The 17,481-nt window shown below is 47.8% G+C and overlaps 1 protein-coding gene across 8 annotated transcripts in view; it reads left to right on the top strand.

Moving 5' to 3' along the window:
* The window catches only part of MEF2D (myocyte enhancer factor 2D), a 202,814-nt gene that overhangs the window by 137,554 nt on the left and 47,779 nt on the right, over nt 1-17,481 (top strand). For all 8 annotated transcript variants that reach the window (XM_015420284.1, XM_015420281.1, XM_015420280.1 and 5 more), the window contains one exon: nt 1,270-1,473. In XM_015420284.1, coding sequence (XP_015275770.1) covers nt 1,270-1,473 — 204 coding nt within the window. The remainder of the gene's footprint in view (nt 1-1,269; nt 1,474-17,481) is intronic.

The raw sequence follows: 17,481 nt of genomic DNA on the forward strand, positions 1-17,481 counted from the left end.
AAGGCCGGCGGCGACGGCCGGGACCGTTGGGGGCGGGGTGTGTGGCCATATGACACACTTCCGGTGATGTCAGGGGGTGTGGCCTTATGACACACTTCCGGTGATGTCAGGGGGTGTGGCATATGCTAATGAGTTATGCTAATGAGTCCCCCTAGCTCTTTTTCTACGAAACGACCCCTGTACAGGGGCATTATAATATTGGCCGTTTTATTCTTAGTCCCTTTCCCACGAACCCCTTAGATGAAGGCTAAGGAGACCCAGATTCAAATCTCTGCTGTGAAGCTCACTGCATAATCGTGGGGCCAGTTGCTGTCTCTCAATTCAACCTATCTTGCAGGCTGTTGTGAGGATAAAAACGGGGAGGGAGAACCCTGAGCTGCTCGTAGAGGAAAGGTGAGATAAGAATGGAAGGGGCTTATGGTTTGTGTTTGGACATTCTTCCCACAGGTCAGGCGAATCAATGTGACGGATGAGATGCAAGTTTTTGCTTTCTGATTTCTAATATGTTGAGAGTGACCAGATTTTTCTGTACAGGAACTTCATAAGAGATGTCTGGAAGTCTTGTGTGGTTGACTGCCAAGCTGATGATCTGTGTTTAGGTGTTTTTATAATTTGACTGTTTGGCATGATAATTTTGCGTTAACATCTCCATGTTTTGTTGTTGTTGTGTTGGCAAAAACTAGAGATGAGCCAACACAGCCATCTCCGCTTCTTTTGGATTTTGTACATTGTTCATTTTCGTAGCTCCCGTTGATTGTTTCGCTCCTTTTTACACCGTTTTCGTGCCACCGGTGGAGGAATTCAACATGCAGAAAAGAGAAACGGTGCCAGAATAAAGGCCTTTGTGGATTTATCTCTTGTAAAGGAGAAAATAAATTTGAAATTGAAAGGGGGGGGGGAATTCAAATTGAACCAGATTGCTTATGAAATCTGATCTCGCCTCCCATTCAGCCTTTTTTTTTTTTGCCATCAAGTCATAGCTGACTTATGGCAACCCAATAGGGTTTTTACAGCAAGAGATGAACAGAGGTGGATTGCCCTCACCTGCCTCTGCGTAGAGTCCCTGGACTTCCGTGGTGGTCTCCCATCCAAATACTAACCAGGGCTGACCCCACTTAGCTTCCGGGATCTGACAAGATCGGGCTAGCCCGGGCCATCCAGGTCGGGGCAACCTTCTTTGGATTGACCCATAAACCAAATCGACTGGATCAGTGGAGAACCACATCTGTCTGACTGTGTCTTTTTGCTTCCTTGGCTGCTCTCGTGCAGGTGACCTTCACCAAACGGAAGTTTGGGTTGATGAAGAAAGCCTACGAGCTCAGCGTCCTGTGCGACTGCGAGATTGCCCTGATCATTTTCAACCATTCGAACAAACTGTTCCAGTATGCCAGCACTGACATGGACAAGGTGCTTCTGAAGTACACGGAGTACAACGAACCCCACGAGAGCCGGACCAACGCAGATATCATTGAGGTAAAGAGTGTTCCCCCACCCTACCCCTCCTTCCCCTGGCCCTTGTTCTAGCAAGCCGCATGATACAAGAACACCCCAAACTCTAGTGCTGTGTTTAGATAGTACACAACAGTCCCCAGTGAAGTCAAGATATCTACGAGCATGGGACACCTGAACGTCCCGTTCAGTGGTAATGCTTGATTGGTTATCTGATTGCATAACTTCATAAGAAAATCTAGCTTTCCATTTCCTACAGCATCCGTTGAAGAAGCCCACAGGTAGGGTATGAGGGCAAGAGAATCTAAAGGTTTGTGTCCTACAAAGCGCCAGCAGAACCGAGGGTGGTTTCTCTTGCTGCGCCTCTCGTCCTTCAGATTGTCCCTAGAGTTGCGGAACCCGCATGAACAAGTAGCCCTGTGGGTTGGGGGGTCAGTGTTCCCTCTAAGCTGAGTTAGTGTGAGCTAGCTCACAGTTTTTTAGCCTCCGGTTCACACATTTTTGTCTTCGCTCAGGAAGGACAGCTCCGGAGCAAGCTAATTTAGGCAGTACCCAATTTGCTCGCTCACAACTTTAATGCCAGTAGCTCACAAAGTAGAATTTTTGCTCACAGGACTCCAAAGCTTAGAGGGAACATTGGTTGGGGTACTGCAGTGAGGAGGGGGAAGGGGGGCGTTGGTGGAAGAGGGAATGGAGCAATTTTGCACCCTTCTCTCTGCAGCCCTCCTCTTCCTAGCTTTGCAGCTGGTTGTCCGCAACTCCTGAAATGATGCTTCAGGGGAGCGGGGGGGGGGCTGCTGGGGTTATGAATGCGGGGGGAGGATCAGCTTGCCCTTTAAACTTGCCGATTCTTTAAACAAGCAGGCCTTTTGTTCTGTCCCCCCCCAGAGATAGATGACCTTCGAACTTTGACATTCCATTTAGCGAGATCGTATCCGATAGCTTCTCCTTTGTGAATTCGGCCCCTCCCCCCAATGTCAATGAAAGTGATAATTTCACTGGGCAGGGGGAATTTTGGCAGGTACAACTTCTCCCACTGGTATACTACTATACCCAGTGCCAATTGGATGTGCTTCAGCAGCTGAAGAAACGAGATCAGATGAAGTTAAGGGGTGGTGGGAGTTCAAATGTCATGATCAAGGCTGTCCGGTGATCTTAGATTGTCATTTACTGGGAAACGGCACCACGAGGTGGGAAATGTCAAAACCCCCCCCATTGGTTCTCATAAGCATGCCCCCCCCCCAGGTGGAGATGAGTAGAGGGTTAATATTAGTCATGACTGCACTGACCTCCAGAGGTAACTTAATCTGGTTTAATTTCTGGTGGGAGTGCGGATCTTTCGGTGAAAGACAGGCTTCTAGGAGCAATTCTGGAAGCAAGCCAGAGAGCAATCAGGAGTACAAACACAGCCAGAGATGGAGGTTGGCCAATCTAAGTCTTCAGCCTCCCAGGTATCCATCCACCCCCAGCTCCCCTCCCTCTGCTTTCCTCCTCTCCTTTCGGCAGCCACTTTGCGAGCCACAAAAGGCTCTGCTTCCTGCATGTGCCACGTTCCAGAGAGTGGGACAGAGCCGAGGCTGTAACAGCCGCTTTGTCACCTTTCAATGAAAAACTATGTGTGGGCAGCTCCCTTTATGCTTGGGGAAATTTAGACAAATGAAAGGGTTGGCTGGGTAATTATTGACATTACAAGAGCATAAATTAAGACACGCAGAACCTTTAGTCATTCAATCTATCTGCTCTAGACGGTGTGGAATACAAGGCCAGTGAAGGGGTACAGGGGGAAAATGTTCTATGGGGGGGGGAAAGGGGATTTTTTCATGCATGGTGCGTTCTTTTCACTCAGGTTCTCTCAGTGTATTTTCCCCCCCTGTTTGCAAAATTGAAAAAACAATATATATAATTATGTTGTCATTGGTTTGCTACAGACCTGATGGCTAAATCACTTCCAGCTTTTTAAGTTCAGAGCAAAGGGCTGGGGGAAATATGGTAGAGGTTTATAACACGAGGCATAGGCAGACATGCAAAACCCCGGCTTGATTGATTGATTTACGCCGTTTATACCCCACCTTTCTCCCCAGTGGGGGACCCAAAATAGCTTACATCATTCTCATCTCCTCCATTTTATCCTCACAACAACCCTGTAAGACAGGATAGGCTGAGAGTGCGTGTCTGGCTCAAGGTCACCCAGCAAACTCCCAAGGGGATTCGAACCTGGGTCTCCCAGATCCTAGGCAAACACAATATCCACTGTACTGTATCCCCTATACCATGTTGGGTAACTGTGGTTAGTGGGATTGTCTAAATCAGGGATGTCAAACACGCGGCCCTGGGGCCGGATCAGGTCCCCAGAGGGCTTTATCAGGCCCGCAAGGGACTGGCTGTCTCCTGCTTCTTCCTCCAGTTCTGCTGCCACTGCTGCATCATAGCTTGCTTTCCCAGACTCTCAGGAGAGATAGATAGGCAAGCTTCTGCTCCCTGCACTGGGCTGAGGCTCCTCCAGTTTGGTGTAGTGGTCAGCACAGACATTTTGATGCAATAATTTCGAGCAACAAGTGTCAGTTATCAGAGACTGTTAAATAAACAAAATATTGTAAGGAGGCTAATGTTTCAAACAGGTTAAAAAAACTCTTTGTGTTGGTGTCCTTTATAAAGTTTATATCTCTGCCAACTGGCATTACATTTTATGACACACATGGCCCGGCCCATCAAAGTCCAATTTATGTCAAATCCAGAACCTCCATAACAAATGAGTTTGACACCACTGGTCTAAATGGTGGCCTCTCTGCTAACCATGGTTACTTAGCACCCATTAAACAAGGGTTGCAGTTAGCTTATTAACCACAATTATGTCTAAGTGTAATTTTTGTAAGATGTGCTAAGGTGACGATAGTGGCTTGGGGCTGATTTCGCACTAGAACTGCCTCCATGTTGCGCCACCGTTTGCCCCGATACTATTGGTCAATTTCACACCCGAAGCCGCGAGGCTGCCTTTGACCCGCAGCTTTGCCCGATTTCCTCCTTAGTTTCGTGATCCTCAAAAAACAGGATCACGAAACTGCGGGGGAAATTGGGCGAAGCCGCGAGTCAAGATGCAGTACGGCTTCGGGTGTGAAATTGACCAATAGTATCGGGGCAAATGGCGGTGCAACATCGAGGCAGCTCTAGTGCGAAATCAGCCAGAGATTCCTGGTCAGAACAAAGACGATGAAATGTGTTTTTGCAGTATATCTTTTTCTCTTTCTCTTCCACAGTACAAGGATATGATTTGGGGGGGGTGTGTGTGTCACCAAGCAAAGTTAATGGACAGTAGATTAAGGGAAAAGAAAACAAACCAATTTTTCATAATTAATTTTAGGAATTTGCCATCATTACATGCGACCACTAGCTTTAAAAGAGGACTCAGTTCATGAAAAAGTAGAGGCTTTTATGGATGGCTGTTAGCTGTGATGCCCTGACTTGGATAGCCTAGGCTAGCTCGTTCTCGACAGATCTTGGAAGCTAAGCAGGGTCAGCCCTGATGAGTACTTGGATGGGAGACCACCAAGGAAGACCAGGGTCACTAGGCAGAGGGAGGCAATGGCAAAGCACCTCTGGTCATCTCTTGCCTTGAAAACCCTATGGCATTGCCATAAGACGGCTGCGACTGGACGGCAAAAAAAAAAAAAGGCTGTGTAGGCAAAATAGAACCTCCATGTTCAAAGATAGTATAGTATATGGTCCTCCCCTGCCAATACCTCTAACATCTTCAATATTAGATTGCAATTTTCCAAGCTGTATTCTAGATGGTACATGACCCCGCTCTAATAATGAACTGCTTTGTTGGAAAGGCTGCGGGCAGACAGGCACCTTTTTACATTGCTGGTGGGAGTGCCCGAAGATCGGCAAGTTTTGGGAGGAGATTCGTAAACAGATCAAGGAGATAACCTCGATTGATCTTAGTTTCAAGCCTGAAATTTTCTTACTTAATCGTTGGGATGCTACCATCAATAATAGGAACAAAGAAATAATCTCCTTACTTCTTGCTTCAGCACGTCTTTCAATTGCCTCATCTTGGAAATCCCCGCTGCCCCCCTCACTATCTGCCTGGCACGAGAAAGTATGGGAGCAATTTGTGATGGCCAAAATCACTGACAAAGTAAATAGGGCGCATTCAGTTGAATCCCCGAATTCTAAATTTGAAGCCATCTGGTTTCCAATTTTCACGTATCTTGTGGCACATGACATACTACCTGCAAACCCAAATTACCATAAATGGCTGTTGCTGTAAAGGTTTAGTTCATTTGCTGGTTAGGGAAAAGTTACTGATTGTTACTCTTCTTACTCTATTTCTGTAATCTAATGGTCATTTGTATTGTTCTTCTTCGTGGTAAGGCTTTGCTTTTCGCTGATATAAACTTGTTCCTCTAGGAAAAAAAAAAGATAGTATACTATTGAATGGCTGCGGATGAGGAAGCATCCGTGAAGGGCTGTTACCTTCATTCTTTGCTTATGGGCTTCCCAGGGGTGGTAGATTAGCCTGGAACGTGAAACAGGTTCTACTGTTCAAGTGGCCTGGCCTTTAATGTTTCACTTTGACCTATAGGAACTACCTGCGAGGTAGGCCCAATGTTTGTAGTGACCACGCCAGCCCGCTGTCCATTACTGACATTAGTAGCTGCAAGGGAGTGTGTTTTGTGTGAACCCAAAAACACCTGGGACTCCTGCGTCAGATGCCTTCCCTGGAAGCTCCTCTTCCCTAAGCCACCTGCTCATTGAGGAACTTCTGTGAAGTTTCCGAGGAACCTTGAGGGTTTCCCAGAACATGCTTTGCAAAACCACCACAGCCAACCAAAGACACAACTTGACCGCTTGCCACAAAACAGGGCACGCAAAATCCCATCCATCTAGCTATTGTTTGGGTTCCTGAGATAATGCACGCTTGCAATGCACTATGGAAACACAAAGCATTGTTATGCTAAATATTGTTGATTTTTTTGGTAGGCTTTATTTAGAGAGCTGGGGTTCTTGGCTATGAATCAGGAAGGATCTATTTGAATCTTACTGCTATGATATTTAAGAGTGGCCTTGGACAAGTTAACTCTCTCTCATTCAGCTTCAGGGCCCTCCACCTGCAATATGGGAATAATAACATGTGCCTAACTTGCAGGGTTGGTGTAAAGGCTGCACTGAGGTAAGATATGCGCAGTTCAAGAAAGCATCTTCATTGGATAACATACAAACCTCCAGAGTTGCTGTGGAAATGATACACTTTATTAAGCCAAAGTCCCTTCCCAATTAACAATTATAGATGGTGTGATCTTTAGAGGTAACCCCTTCCTGACCTCCCTCATTGTGATCTTAGTCAGGCATTCTGCCTGCACTAAAATTTGGGTTGTTGAAAGAGCAGCTGAAGAATCTCCCCCACCCACCCCCATCCCTGATTGCTGCAATCCAATTAGGTTTTCATCTTTGAATTCCTTCAGTAGATTCCCCCTCACCCCACCTACAGCTAAATCCCCCCCAAGATATTAAACTCCTGACTTACATGTCATTTTTCACAGTTTCCCCCTTATTTGGGCAGCATTCTGTTTCCCCACCACCACCCTTCTGCATCTTGTCTGGTTCTGTGGGGGCGAGAATTCATAAGTGCCTTGGTGTGGTTTTTATGGCTCTCTCAATTTTGGTCTCATGGCCCACTGTGATTCTTAGCTTTAGGGGCTAATTGCAGGGTGGGGGACGAGGCCTGACATTTAGCAGCCGGTGTAGCATAGCAGCAAAAAGAGAGAATATCCCTGATTCATCTCTCTAGACCCTGCTCTTGGAGGGAAGGTTAAAGATGTGAGGAATAAATAACAAAATCTTCAGGCCTGGGACAGAACTTGTGATGCCAGTTGAAATAGATAGTCCTGGGCTAGGTTGACCAGTGCTCTGACTCTGTGTAAGGCAGCTTCAAATGAATTCTGATCTTGCAAGGGGGGACCATAGATATTTGATTCAGTCCCTGGCATCACCAGCTAAAAGGGGTCTCAACTAATGGGTGTGAGGAGAGACCTTTCTCTTCCAGAGTTCTTGGAGAAACATTGGCTGTCAGAGTAGATAATACAGGGCGAGATAGTTTCACTTGTTATAAGGCAGCATCTAATGTTCTGTGATCAATCTCTGTCCTTTCCTCTGATACTGAACTAGATGGACCTGTGATCTAATCTCACTGAGCTCTTTTTGTTGTTGTTCAGTCACACAGTCGACTCCGATTCTTCGCAACTCCATGGACCACATTATGCCAGGCCCTCCTGTCTTCTGTCGTCCTCCGGAGTTTGCTTAATTTCATGTTCATTGCATCGATAACACTATCTAAACATCTTATCCTTTGCCATCCCTTGCTACTTTGACCTTCAGTCTTTCCCAGCATCAGGGTCTTCTCCAGTGAGTGCTCCCTTCTCATTTGGTGGCCAAAGTATTTGAGCTTCATTATCTGGCCTTCCAGGGAACAGTCCTGGCCTTCCACTGTTAGCATTGACTGATCTGATCTCCTTGCAGTCCAAGGGACTCTCAAGAGTCTTCTCCAGCACCATAATTCGAAAGCATCTATTCTTCAGCACTCGGCCTTCCGTACAGTCCAACTCTCTCAGCCATACATTACTACTGGGAATACCATTGCTTTGACCATACGGACTTTTGTTGGCAGGGGTGATGTCTCTACTTTTTATTATTCTTTCTAGGTTTGCCATAGCTTTCCTCCCAAGGAGCAGGCGTCTTTTAATTTCATGCCTACAGTCACCGTCTGAAGTAATCTTGGATCCCAGGAATGTGAAGTGTGTCATTGCTTCCATGACTTCCCCTTCTATTTGCCAAGGAGCGATGGGACTGGATGCCATGATCTTAGTTTTTTTGATGTTGAGTTTCAAGCCAACTTTTGCACTCTCCTCTTTGACTCTCAGTAAGAAGCTCTTTAGGTCTTCTTCACTTTCTGCCATTAGAGTGGTATTGTCTGCATATCTGAGGTTGTTGATGTTTTTCCCACCAATCTTAATTCCGGCTTCCGACTCATCCAGGCCAGCATTTCGCATGATGTACTCTGAATATAAATTAAATAAGCAAGGGGACAATATACATCCTTATCGTACTCCTTTTCCTATTCTAAACCAATCAGTTGTTCCATATCCGGTTTTGTCGCTTCTTGACCCTTATACAGGTTTCTCAAGAGACATGTGAGGTGGTCTGGTACTCCCATCTCTTTAAGGATTTGCCACAGTTTGTTGTGATCTTTCATTTTCACCTTTGCCATTTGCTTTCCTTCTTTCCTCTGCTATTTGTAAAGCCTCATTAGACAGTCACTTTGCTTTCTTGCATTTCTTTTTCTTTGGGATGGTGGTGATTGCTGCCTCCTATACAATGTCATGAACCTCCGTCCATAGTTCTTCAGGCACTCTATCAAACCTAGTCCCTTAAACCTATTCTTCACCTCCACTGTATATTCATAAGGGATGTGATCTAGGTCAAACCTGAATGGCCTAGTGGTTTTCCCAACTTTCTTCAGTTTAAGCCTGAATTTTGCAGTGAGTAGCTCATGATCTGAGCCACAGTCAGCTCCAGGTCTTGTTTTTACTGACTGTATAGAGCTTCTCCATCTTTGACTGCAAATGATATAATCAATCTGATTTCGGTGTTGCCCATTTGGTGATGTCCATGTGTAGAGTCGCCTCTTAGGTTGCTGGAAGAGGGTATTCACTATAACCAGCATTTTCTCTTGACAAAACTCTGTTAGCCTTTGCCTGGCTTCATTTTGTTCTCCAAGGCCAAACTTGTCCGTTATTCTGGTTACCTTTTGACTTTCTACTTTAGCATTCCAGTCCCCTATGATGATAAGGACATCTTTCTTTGGTGTTAGTTCTAGGAGGTGGTGTAGGTCTTCATAGAACCGGTCTACTTCAGCCTCTTCTGCGCCAGTGGTTGGGGCATAGACTTGGATTACTGTGATGTTGAATGGTTTGCCTTGGATTCGGACCGAGATCATTCTGTCATTTTTGAGATTGTATCTCATTACTACCTTTCTCGCTCTCTTGTTGACTATAAAGACCACACCATTTTTTCTACAGTAGTAGATATAATGGTCCTCTGAGTTAAATTTGCCAATTCCAGTCCACTTTAGTTCACTGATTCCCAAGATGTTGATGTTCAGTCTTGCCATATCATTTTTGACCACATCCAGCTTACCTTGATTCATAGATCCTGCATTCCAGGTTCCTATGCAGTATTATTCTTTGCAGTATCGGACTTTCCTTTCACCATCAGACACATCCACAGCTGAGCGTCCTTTCGGCTTTGGCCCAGCCGCTTCACTCTTTCTGGGGTTACTTGTACTTGCCCTCTGCTCCTCTTCCCCAGTAGCATATTGGACACCTTCTGACCTGAGGGGCTCATCTTCCGACGTCATATCTTTTAGCCTTTTGTTACTGTCCGTGGGGTTTTCTTGGCAAAGATACTGGCGTGGGTTGCCATTTCCTTCTCCAGTGGATCACATTTTTTCTGAGGTCTCCACTGTGGCCTGTCTGTCCTGGGTGGTCCTCCACGGCATAGCCTGCAGCCTCATCGAACCACGCAAGCCCCCTCGCCACGTCAAGGCAGCAATCCATGAGAAAGTTCCAGCCAAGGTGTTTTTTGTTTGTTTTGCCTTCGAGTCACAGCTGATTTACAGTGACCCGGTAGGGTTTTCAAGGCAAGAGACGTTCAGATGTGGTTTGCCATTGCCTGCCTCTGCATAGCGACCCTGGTATTCCTTGGAGGTCTCCCATCCAAATACTAGCCAGGGCTGACCCTGCTTAGCTTTCGAGATCTGATGAGATCAGGCCATCCTGGGCTACCCAGGTCAGGGCTGTAGCCAGGGTAGCTAAATGGAACCTAGTCTAGTACTGGGGGAGACCCAGGTTCGAATCCCGGCTTGTGATGTCTTACTTATGTGACCCTCGACGAGTCAGTCTCTCTCTCAGGTTAACCTACATCATGTGGCTTGTTGTAAGGATAAAATGGGAACAGGGAACAGGGGGGAGATGCATGTTGCCTTGAGCTTGTTGGAAAATGGGTGGGATTCAAACAATAGATATTTTCTCCCCTCTGAAAGTAGGTTTGCATGTCCCTGATGAGCTTCCCTTGCCATCGTATAACCATCGGGTTGTTCCACGGTGCAGTCCCAGGACACAGAAGGCTAACAGGAAGACCTAGCAATGTATATGTAAACTGCTGTCAAGTTGCAGCTGACGTACGGCAACCCCAAAGGGCTTTCAAGGCAAGAAAGGTGCAGAGGCGGTTTGCCATTGCCTGCCTCTGCATAGCAACCCTGGACTTCCTCGGTGGTCTCCCATCCATGTCCTAACTAGGACCGACCCTGCTTAGCTTTCAAGAACCGACAAGATTGAGCTAGCTATCCAGGTCAGGGCAAGACCTAATAATACCCTCCAATACTTCACAGATAAAAATAGGGGCATGCTTGGAAACACCCATATGCTCATACCAAGGATCATCTCTTGAACCACACACCCTTTCCCTTTATTGCATTGCTCTTCTCTGCCTGGCTTTGTTGAGTATGAAGCAGCCCACAGTCCACCAGTGTAAAACGCCAAGATACGTGTGTTAAGTGTTGTCAGGTTGCCTGTGACTCTATGAATTAATGACCGCCCAGAAGTCCTGTCTTTAACAGCCGTGCTCAGGTCTTGCAAACTGAAGGCTGTGGCCAAAGATGGCAATGGTTATATTGGCTGAAGATCCGTTAGAAAAGCCAAAGTCAACCAACATCAGTTCCAAATATACGTCAGCAGCTACAGTGTGCAAAGTGGCAGACGCGGCACTGCCTGACACTCTTAACATTCAAGCACAATCGAAACCCTGAAGAATGACTACTCTAGCAACTTGTACCAGTGGCGGTGGAAAGTGCCGTCATGTCGCGGCTGGCTTCTGGCTATCCCAGACGGTTTTCAAGGCAAGAGACATTCAGAGTTGGTTTGCCATTGCCTACCTCTGAGTAGTAACCTCCTTGAAGAGAAGAGAAGAGAAGAGAAGAGAAGAGACTGGATTTATATCCCGCCCTTCACTACCCAAGGGAGTCTCAGAGCGGCTTACAAACTCCTTTCCCTTCCCCTCCCCACAACAGACACCCTGTGAGGTAGGGGGGGCTGAGAGAGCTCTGGACAGAAACTGCTCTTTTTCAAGGACAGCTCTTGTCAGAACTATGGCTTGCCCAAGGTCATCCAGCGAGGCGCAAGTGGAAGAGTGGGGAATCAAACCCGGTTCTCCCAGATTAGAGTCCGCGCACTTAACCACTACACCAAACTGGACTTGGTGTTCCTCCCATCCAAAGACCAGGGCGGACCCTGCTTAGCTTCCGAGATCTGATGAGATCGGGGCTAGCCTGGCCTCGCGCTAACCTTGTTCCCAACAGGCAATAATGGCGAAGGTGCTTTACCATGAAACAGGGTCTGTCCCAGGAGCAGCCCATGGTTGGTGCCCTGCATGACCCGGAAGTGTGGATGGTGCACGGATGATGGTATTAAGAGGGCATTCTTGGTCAATCTAGGGATCTGGGGTAGATTTTTCTGCAGCCCGTAGATCCAAAGCTGCTTAGGGCTTTTCTAGGTCAAAACCGACATCTGGATTGTGTTTGCCAGGAAAAGCTGTGAAAGGCAGCATAGACTTGAGAGCAGTGGTGGAACGTGCTGCCAGTGATCCGCAGCTGTGGGGAGATGCGGGCTCTCCTGTTCCGCACCAGCTGTTTGCATAATACGCCTCAAAGCCCACCCTGCACTTGAGTACACGAGGAACAGACCATCCTCCTGGCTAGCAGCTCACAAACAACTGGATCCGGATGAAAAGGTTGAGCTGAGGGTAGCTTGTAAATTCCTCTGAAAGAGGTTGGCACTGAGTCAGTCCATCTTGCCCAGGGTTACCTGTTAACGACTGGCAGCAATTCTCCCCAGGGTCTTTCTAGTGAATCAAATGTTTCAATCGGGAGTGGAGGGGATTGACCCTGGGACTTTCGACACATAGTGATTGACTGGCAAGTAGCTGGTCGTTTATGTAGCTGCCCCTTTCATACTGCTGGCCTTGATAGCCTGCTTTAGTCAGACTTGCATTGCCCCCCCTCCCCCGATTTCCAGCAGCAAAGGCCTTTCGGTAAGGCCAAGAACAGCCTATTAATACTATTATCCGCGCACCAGGTTTGGAGAAAAGTGCACGGGGAGGTCTTGTAGAGGGTGCTGCGAAAGCTATGGATCTCGGCAGCTCAGATCTCTCTCCAACAGGCCAGCATGTTGCCAAGTGGCCCACATCATGGGTGATTCTTCTGTTTGGTTGGAAATGTGAGGGACTGAACCTACAATCACCTACATGCAATGTTCCCTCTAAGCTGTGGAGTCTTGTGAGCCAAAATTCTACTTTGTGAGCTACTGGCATTAAAGTTGTGAGCGAGCGATTTGACTACTGCATAAATTAGTTTGCTCCAGAGCTATCTTTCCTGAGCTAAGACAAAAATGTGTGGGCTGGAGGCTAAAAAATGGTGAGCTAGCTCACACGAACTCAGCTTAGAGGGAACACTGCCTACATGGAAAGTGTGTACTCTGCCACCAAGCTGTGCATGTGTGTGTACAGTGCCATCAGGTTGCAGCCACCTTTCAGCGACCCCAGCAAGGGGCTTTTGAGGCAGGAGAAGAAGAAGAGATTGGATTTATACCCTATCCTTTGTTTGGAGTCTCAGAGTGGCTTACAAACTCCTTTCCCTTCCCCTCAACAGACACCCTGTGAGGTAGGTGGGGTTGAGAGAGCTCTTTCCAGAACTGTCCTTGAGAGAACAGCTCTGACAGGACTATGGCTTGCCCAGTGTCATCCAGCGGCTGCAAGTGGAGGAGTGGGGAATCAAACCTGGTTCTCCCAGATTAGAGTCTGCACACTTAACCACTACACTAGACTGTCTCTCAGTGACCCCAACAAAGGGCTTTCGAGGCAGGAGAGAAGTAGAGGTGGTTTGCCATTGCCTTCCTCCACAGAGCCTTCCTTGGAGGTCTCGCATCCAGCTACTGACCCTGCTTAGGTTCCTGAGATCTGATGAGATTCAGCTATACCATGCAGCAGGGGTCGTTTCATAGAAAAAGAGCTAGGGGAACTTATTAGCATATGCCACACCACCTGACATCACCAGAAGTGTGTCATAAGGCTACATACCCTGCTCCCAACGGTCCCGGCCACCGCCGCCGGCCTTGCAGCTCCACTGCCGAGCCCCATGAGGGGCCCGGCGATGGACCTGCAAGGCCGGCGGGAGTGCAAGGAAGCCCCGCGAAGGCCCTCCCTGGCCCCAGGCAGGCAGGGGTGGGGAGAGGCAGGGAGGAAGCAACTTACCCTCCCTCTTCTCCTGCCTCCTCCTGGCTGAATGAGGGCCGGAAGCAGGGTGGCCGGAAGCAGGGGGCGGGGCTTCGTCATGTGCCCCGCCCCCGTACTTCACCCGGGGGAACTGCGATCCCCCGCGATCCCCCCCGAAATGACCTCTGCCATGCAGTTTTCCCTCCACCAAGCTACGGACTCTCTCAAGATCTCAGAAGTCCTATGAAACGCACTTTATAGGGCATCAGGCTCTTGTCACTGGCTCTCCAGGCGCTCTTCTTCAGCCCTGCCAGCTGAGACCCATAGTTTTAGATGCCAGAGGTTGAACCCGGGACCTTCAGCAATGGATAGCATAAGCTCTGCCACTGAAGTAAACCCCTTTCCCCGACCCAGTTGAACACACAGTGTAAGCAAGCCTCAGATTCTCAGGCTCTTTTTGAAATGAATTCTTGGCCTGGTTTGTAACCCGTGACCTTTTGCCCTTGACTTCCCTGCACGGTTGCCCATTGTGATGATCCCTCCCCCCTTCATCAGTGTTCATCAGTATGCCAACGTCAGCGACAGCCAGGAGGAGATCTCTCTGGAGCGGAGACCGCAGCCTCGTTCACGCGCGGCACGTGAAAAGGTTGAGACTGCCTTGCTTGTTCTCCATAGATAATTTACAGAGATTCTCTCTGGCCCATTTTTCTGTTCTGAGATGTAGGGCTGGCGGGAGGGAGGGAGGGAGAAAAGAAAGTCTACCCGACAATGTAAAGCTTTTCTTTCTTGTGCTGAGTGCCAAGCAAATGGAAGGCTGATAAAAAATGAATGTACCTCCAAAGCGCAGGAGATTGCAAGCGTTGCCGTTTTAACTCTTCATTCTCCATGTGCTGGAGGAGGAACACGGACCAATTCCCATTTTTCACTCAGGGGGGGAGTCTCGAGATACTGTAGTAGTTTGGAGGGTTATTCCTTGCAGCCTGCTGTTGCGCATGATTAATTATCTTCAGGATAATGAGTCCTCTCCTGGCTTCGGCTTCTCATTTGCTTACATTGGTGTTTCTCGAACTTTTGTCAAAACTGCGCTCTTCTTGCTCCACTGGTAAAGGTCTCTTTTCCTCCTTCCCCCACAAATGTCAGCCCAGAGGAGTGAAGTCAAATGATGACCATTTTATTTCCACACACACACACCCTTGGCTTCAGTGACATTATGATCTTTTACTGCTTTTGTTTTAACTGCTTCTGTTTTTCCTCCCATTGGATTATAAATTGCAAGTAGATTGCTAGTTGTACTGAATGCTATCTGCTTGTGTGTGTTTTTTAAAAAATAATGATCTGTGATAAATATTTGTTTGGTAAGCTGCCTCGAGCACAACTGGTGGGGAAGCAGGATTTTTAAGAGGCCGCCACCCTCATTCTGATGCGCCTTTGCCACTTCCCGTTTGTTTGTTGCACGCTTTACCAGCAGAAGATCCCAGGTTTCAGATTCCAGGGGTTTTTGGGAAGAATCTGTCTCTACCCTGAGGCCCTGGCATATTCGTAAAGTACAAAATGAAGCTGTTTAGGGAAGTTGAACAGAAGTCTAGTGGCACCCTTCAAGATAAACAAGGGATATTCCAGAGCAAGCTTTTGTGAGTCAGAGCTCCCTTCATCAGATGCGTGGAGTGTACATCCATAGCACAGGTGTTTATACTTCCAAGTTAACAAGCAGAAAGGCAGGTTGGAGAGATATCAAAAGAAGGGGCCAGTTTGTAACCGTAACCAAGAAGCAAGTTGATCCATTCACAGAAACATCAATCAATTGTTTAGGGAAGCCAGCCTTGTTGTCTTTCCAATATTACAGGTGAGGCTCAAAGATGGAGAGGTCAGATTTCTATCTTGTTTTTCCATCAGGTTGAAAGTGGTTTGCCTAAGGCCATGCAGTGAATTCAAGTTTAAGGGGATTTTCTGTGTCCTCACTCATTCTCATAACCTTGACAGAATACAGGTAGACAAACAGCCCTCCCCCCCCCGATTTTGCGTTGCCCTCAGCCACTACCATTGGCAGGGGTTTTAAACCAATCAGCTGGATTGCATGGTTGCAATCGCCCTCATTTTATCCTCACATCAAACCTCTGGGTTAGGTTAGGCAGAAAGATAAATGACTGGTCCAAGGAGGTTGCTCATTGAGCATCACGGTAGAGCAGGGGTTTGAACGAAGGTCTTCCCAGTATGACATGGAAAAATGTATCAGCACACACTTGTAGGTGCTATGGATGGTCCTTACATCTGGATGAAGACTGTGTTGCCATTTAGGACTGGTTTTATGTGATCAGGACCCACTTATGGGGATGACAACGGTTTTATTGCTGGTGAAACTCAGCGGTGTTGGACTCAAACCATGGGCTCTCGTGCGGAAAGAATTACGTGCCTTGTTTTGTCCAAGTCATATTTTGTCTCAAGTGTTCTTGCAATTTAAAACCCATTGGAATGTCTGCGTATCAGTTTCTTGCCTGTGGCAGCAGAGAAGAACTGTGAAAGTCCCCTAACAGTGCCGAATGGAGGTTGCTTTTATATGGAATGTTAACTCCTCCCCCATGACACGTTCTCTCTCAGAACTACAAAGGCCTGCTGACTCCAAAGGTTACAAGTCTAACAAAAGTAAATGCACCATTAATGCAAAGCATTCGCCATTCCCTTAATTAGGTGAGGAAGGCTAGGTCCCCTTAACCACAGCAGTGACCACATGCTTTGAAGTTTGGGGCAGCTCCTGCCAGATATGCATCTTGCCGGCACTTCAGGTTTCCTTGTGGCCCAGCTGACGTTTCAGATCCTGCTACGTGATATTGAAGTGGCCTTCAATTGCCTGTGAATTTTATTTATATGACGCTGTCGTGACACTCTGCAGAGTCCCATAAGCTTCAAAAGATGGGCTGCTGCCCCAAAGAACTTGTTGTCTAAGTAAGCGGGTCCATTGAACTCTGTGGCTTTGGAAAAGGTTGTGTTGTACTCTAGCACTGTGAAGAATGTGGGAAGAGGGAGTTCTGACGGGACACACCGAAATCGGAAAGCATTCAGTGTTGCCAGACGTCAGACACCAACTCCCGTGATAAGGTTTCATTAATCTCGTATTGTATGCAAGGCCGACCTCAGCATACCCTCAGGTGGGCAGCTGCCTGGGCCCAGAGCTCCTGGCAGGGCCCGATGCAGCTGGCCCCCGCAACATGCCAATTCCCTCCCTGCTCACTTCTGAAGGCTTCACGGCCCATATGTCCAGCTGCATACGCTGCCCAGCGCCTTCAGGGAAAGGGCTGCAAGTGATGCAGGTGGCTGTGAGCATGGGCGGTGGGGGGGCTTGTGAGCAGGGCAAGGACAGATGCACAGGCAGGTAGAAGAAGAAGAAGAAGAAGAGGAGGAGATTGGATTTATACCCTGCCCTTCACTTGGAGTCTCAGAATGGCTTACAAACCCCTTTCCCTTCCCCTCCCCACAACAGACACCCTGTGAGGTGGGCGGGGCTGAGAGAGCTCTGAGAGAACTGCTCTTTCAGGAACAGCTGTGCCAGAGCTTGTGACTGACCCAAGGTCACATCAGCAGGTGCAAGTGGAGGAGTGGGGAATCAATCCCGGTTCTCCCAGATTAGAGTCCGCGCACTTAACCACTAGACCAAACTGGCTCTCTACCAGACAGGTAGTGAGAGACATGGGTGAGTGGGTGGGAAGGGAGCCC

This window comes from Gekko japonicus, unplaced genomic scaffold, assembly GCF_001447785.1.
Source record: "Gekko japonicus isolate JY-2015 unplaced genomic scaffold, Gekko_japonicus_V1.1 scaffold306, whole genome shotgun sequence".
Taxonomy (NCBI): domain Eukaryota; kingdom Metazoa; phylum Chordata; class Lepidosauria; order Squamata; family Gekkonidae; genus Gekko; species Gekko japonicus.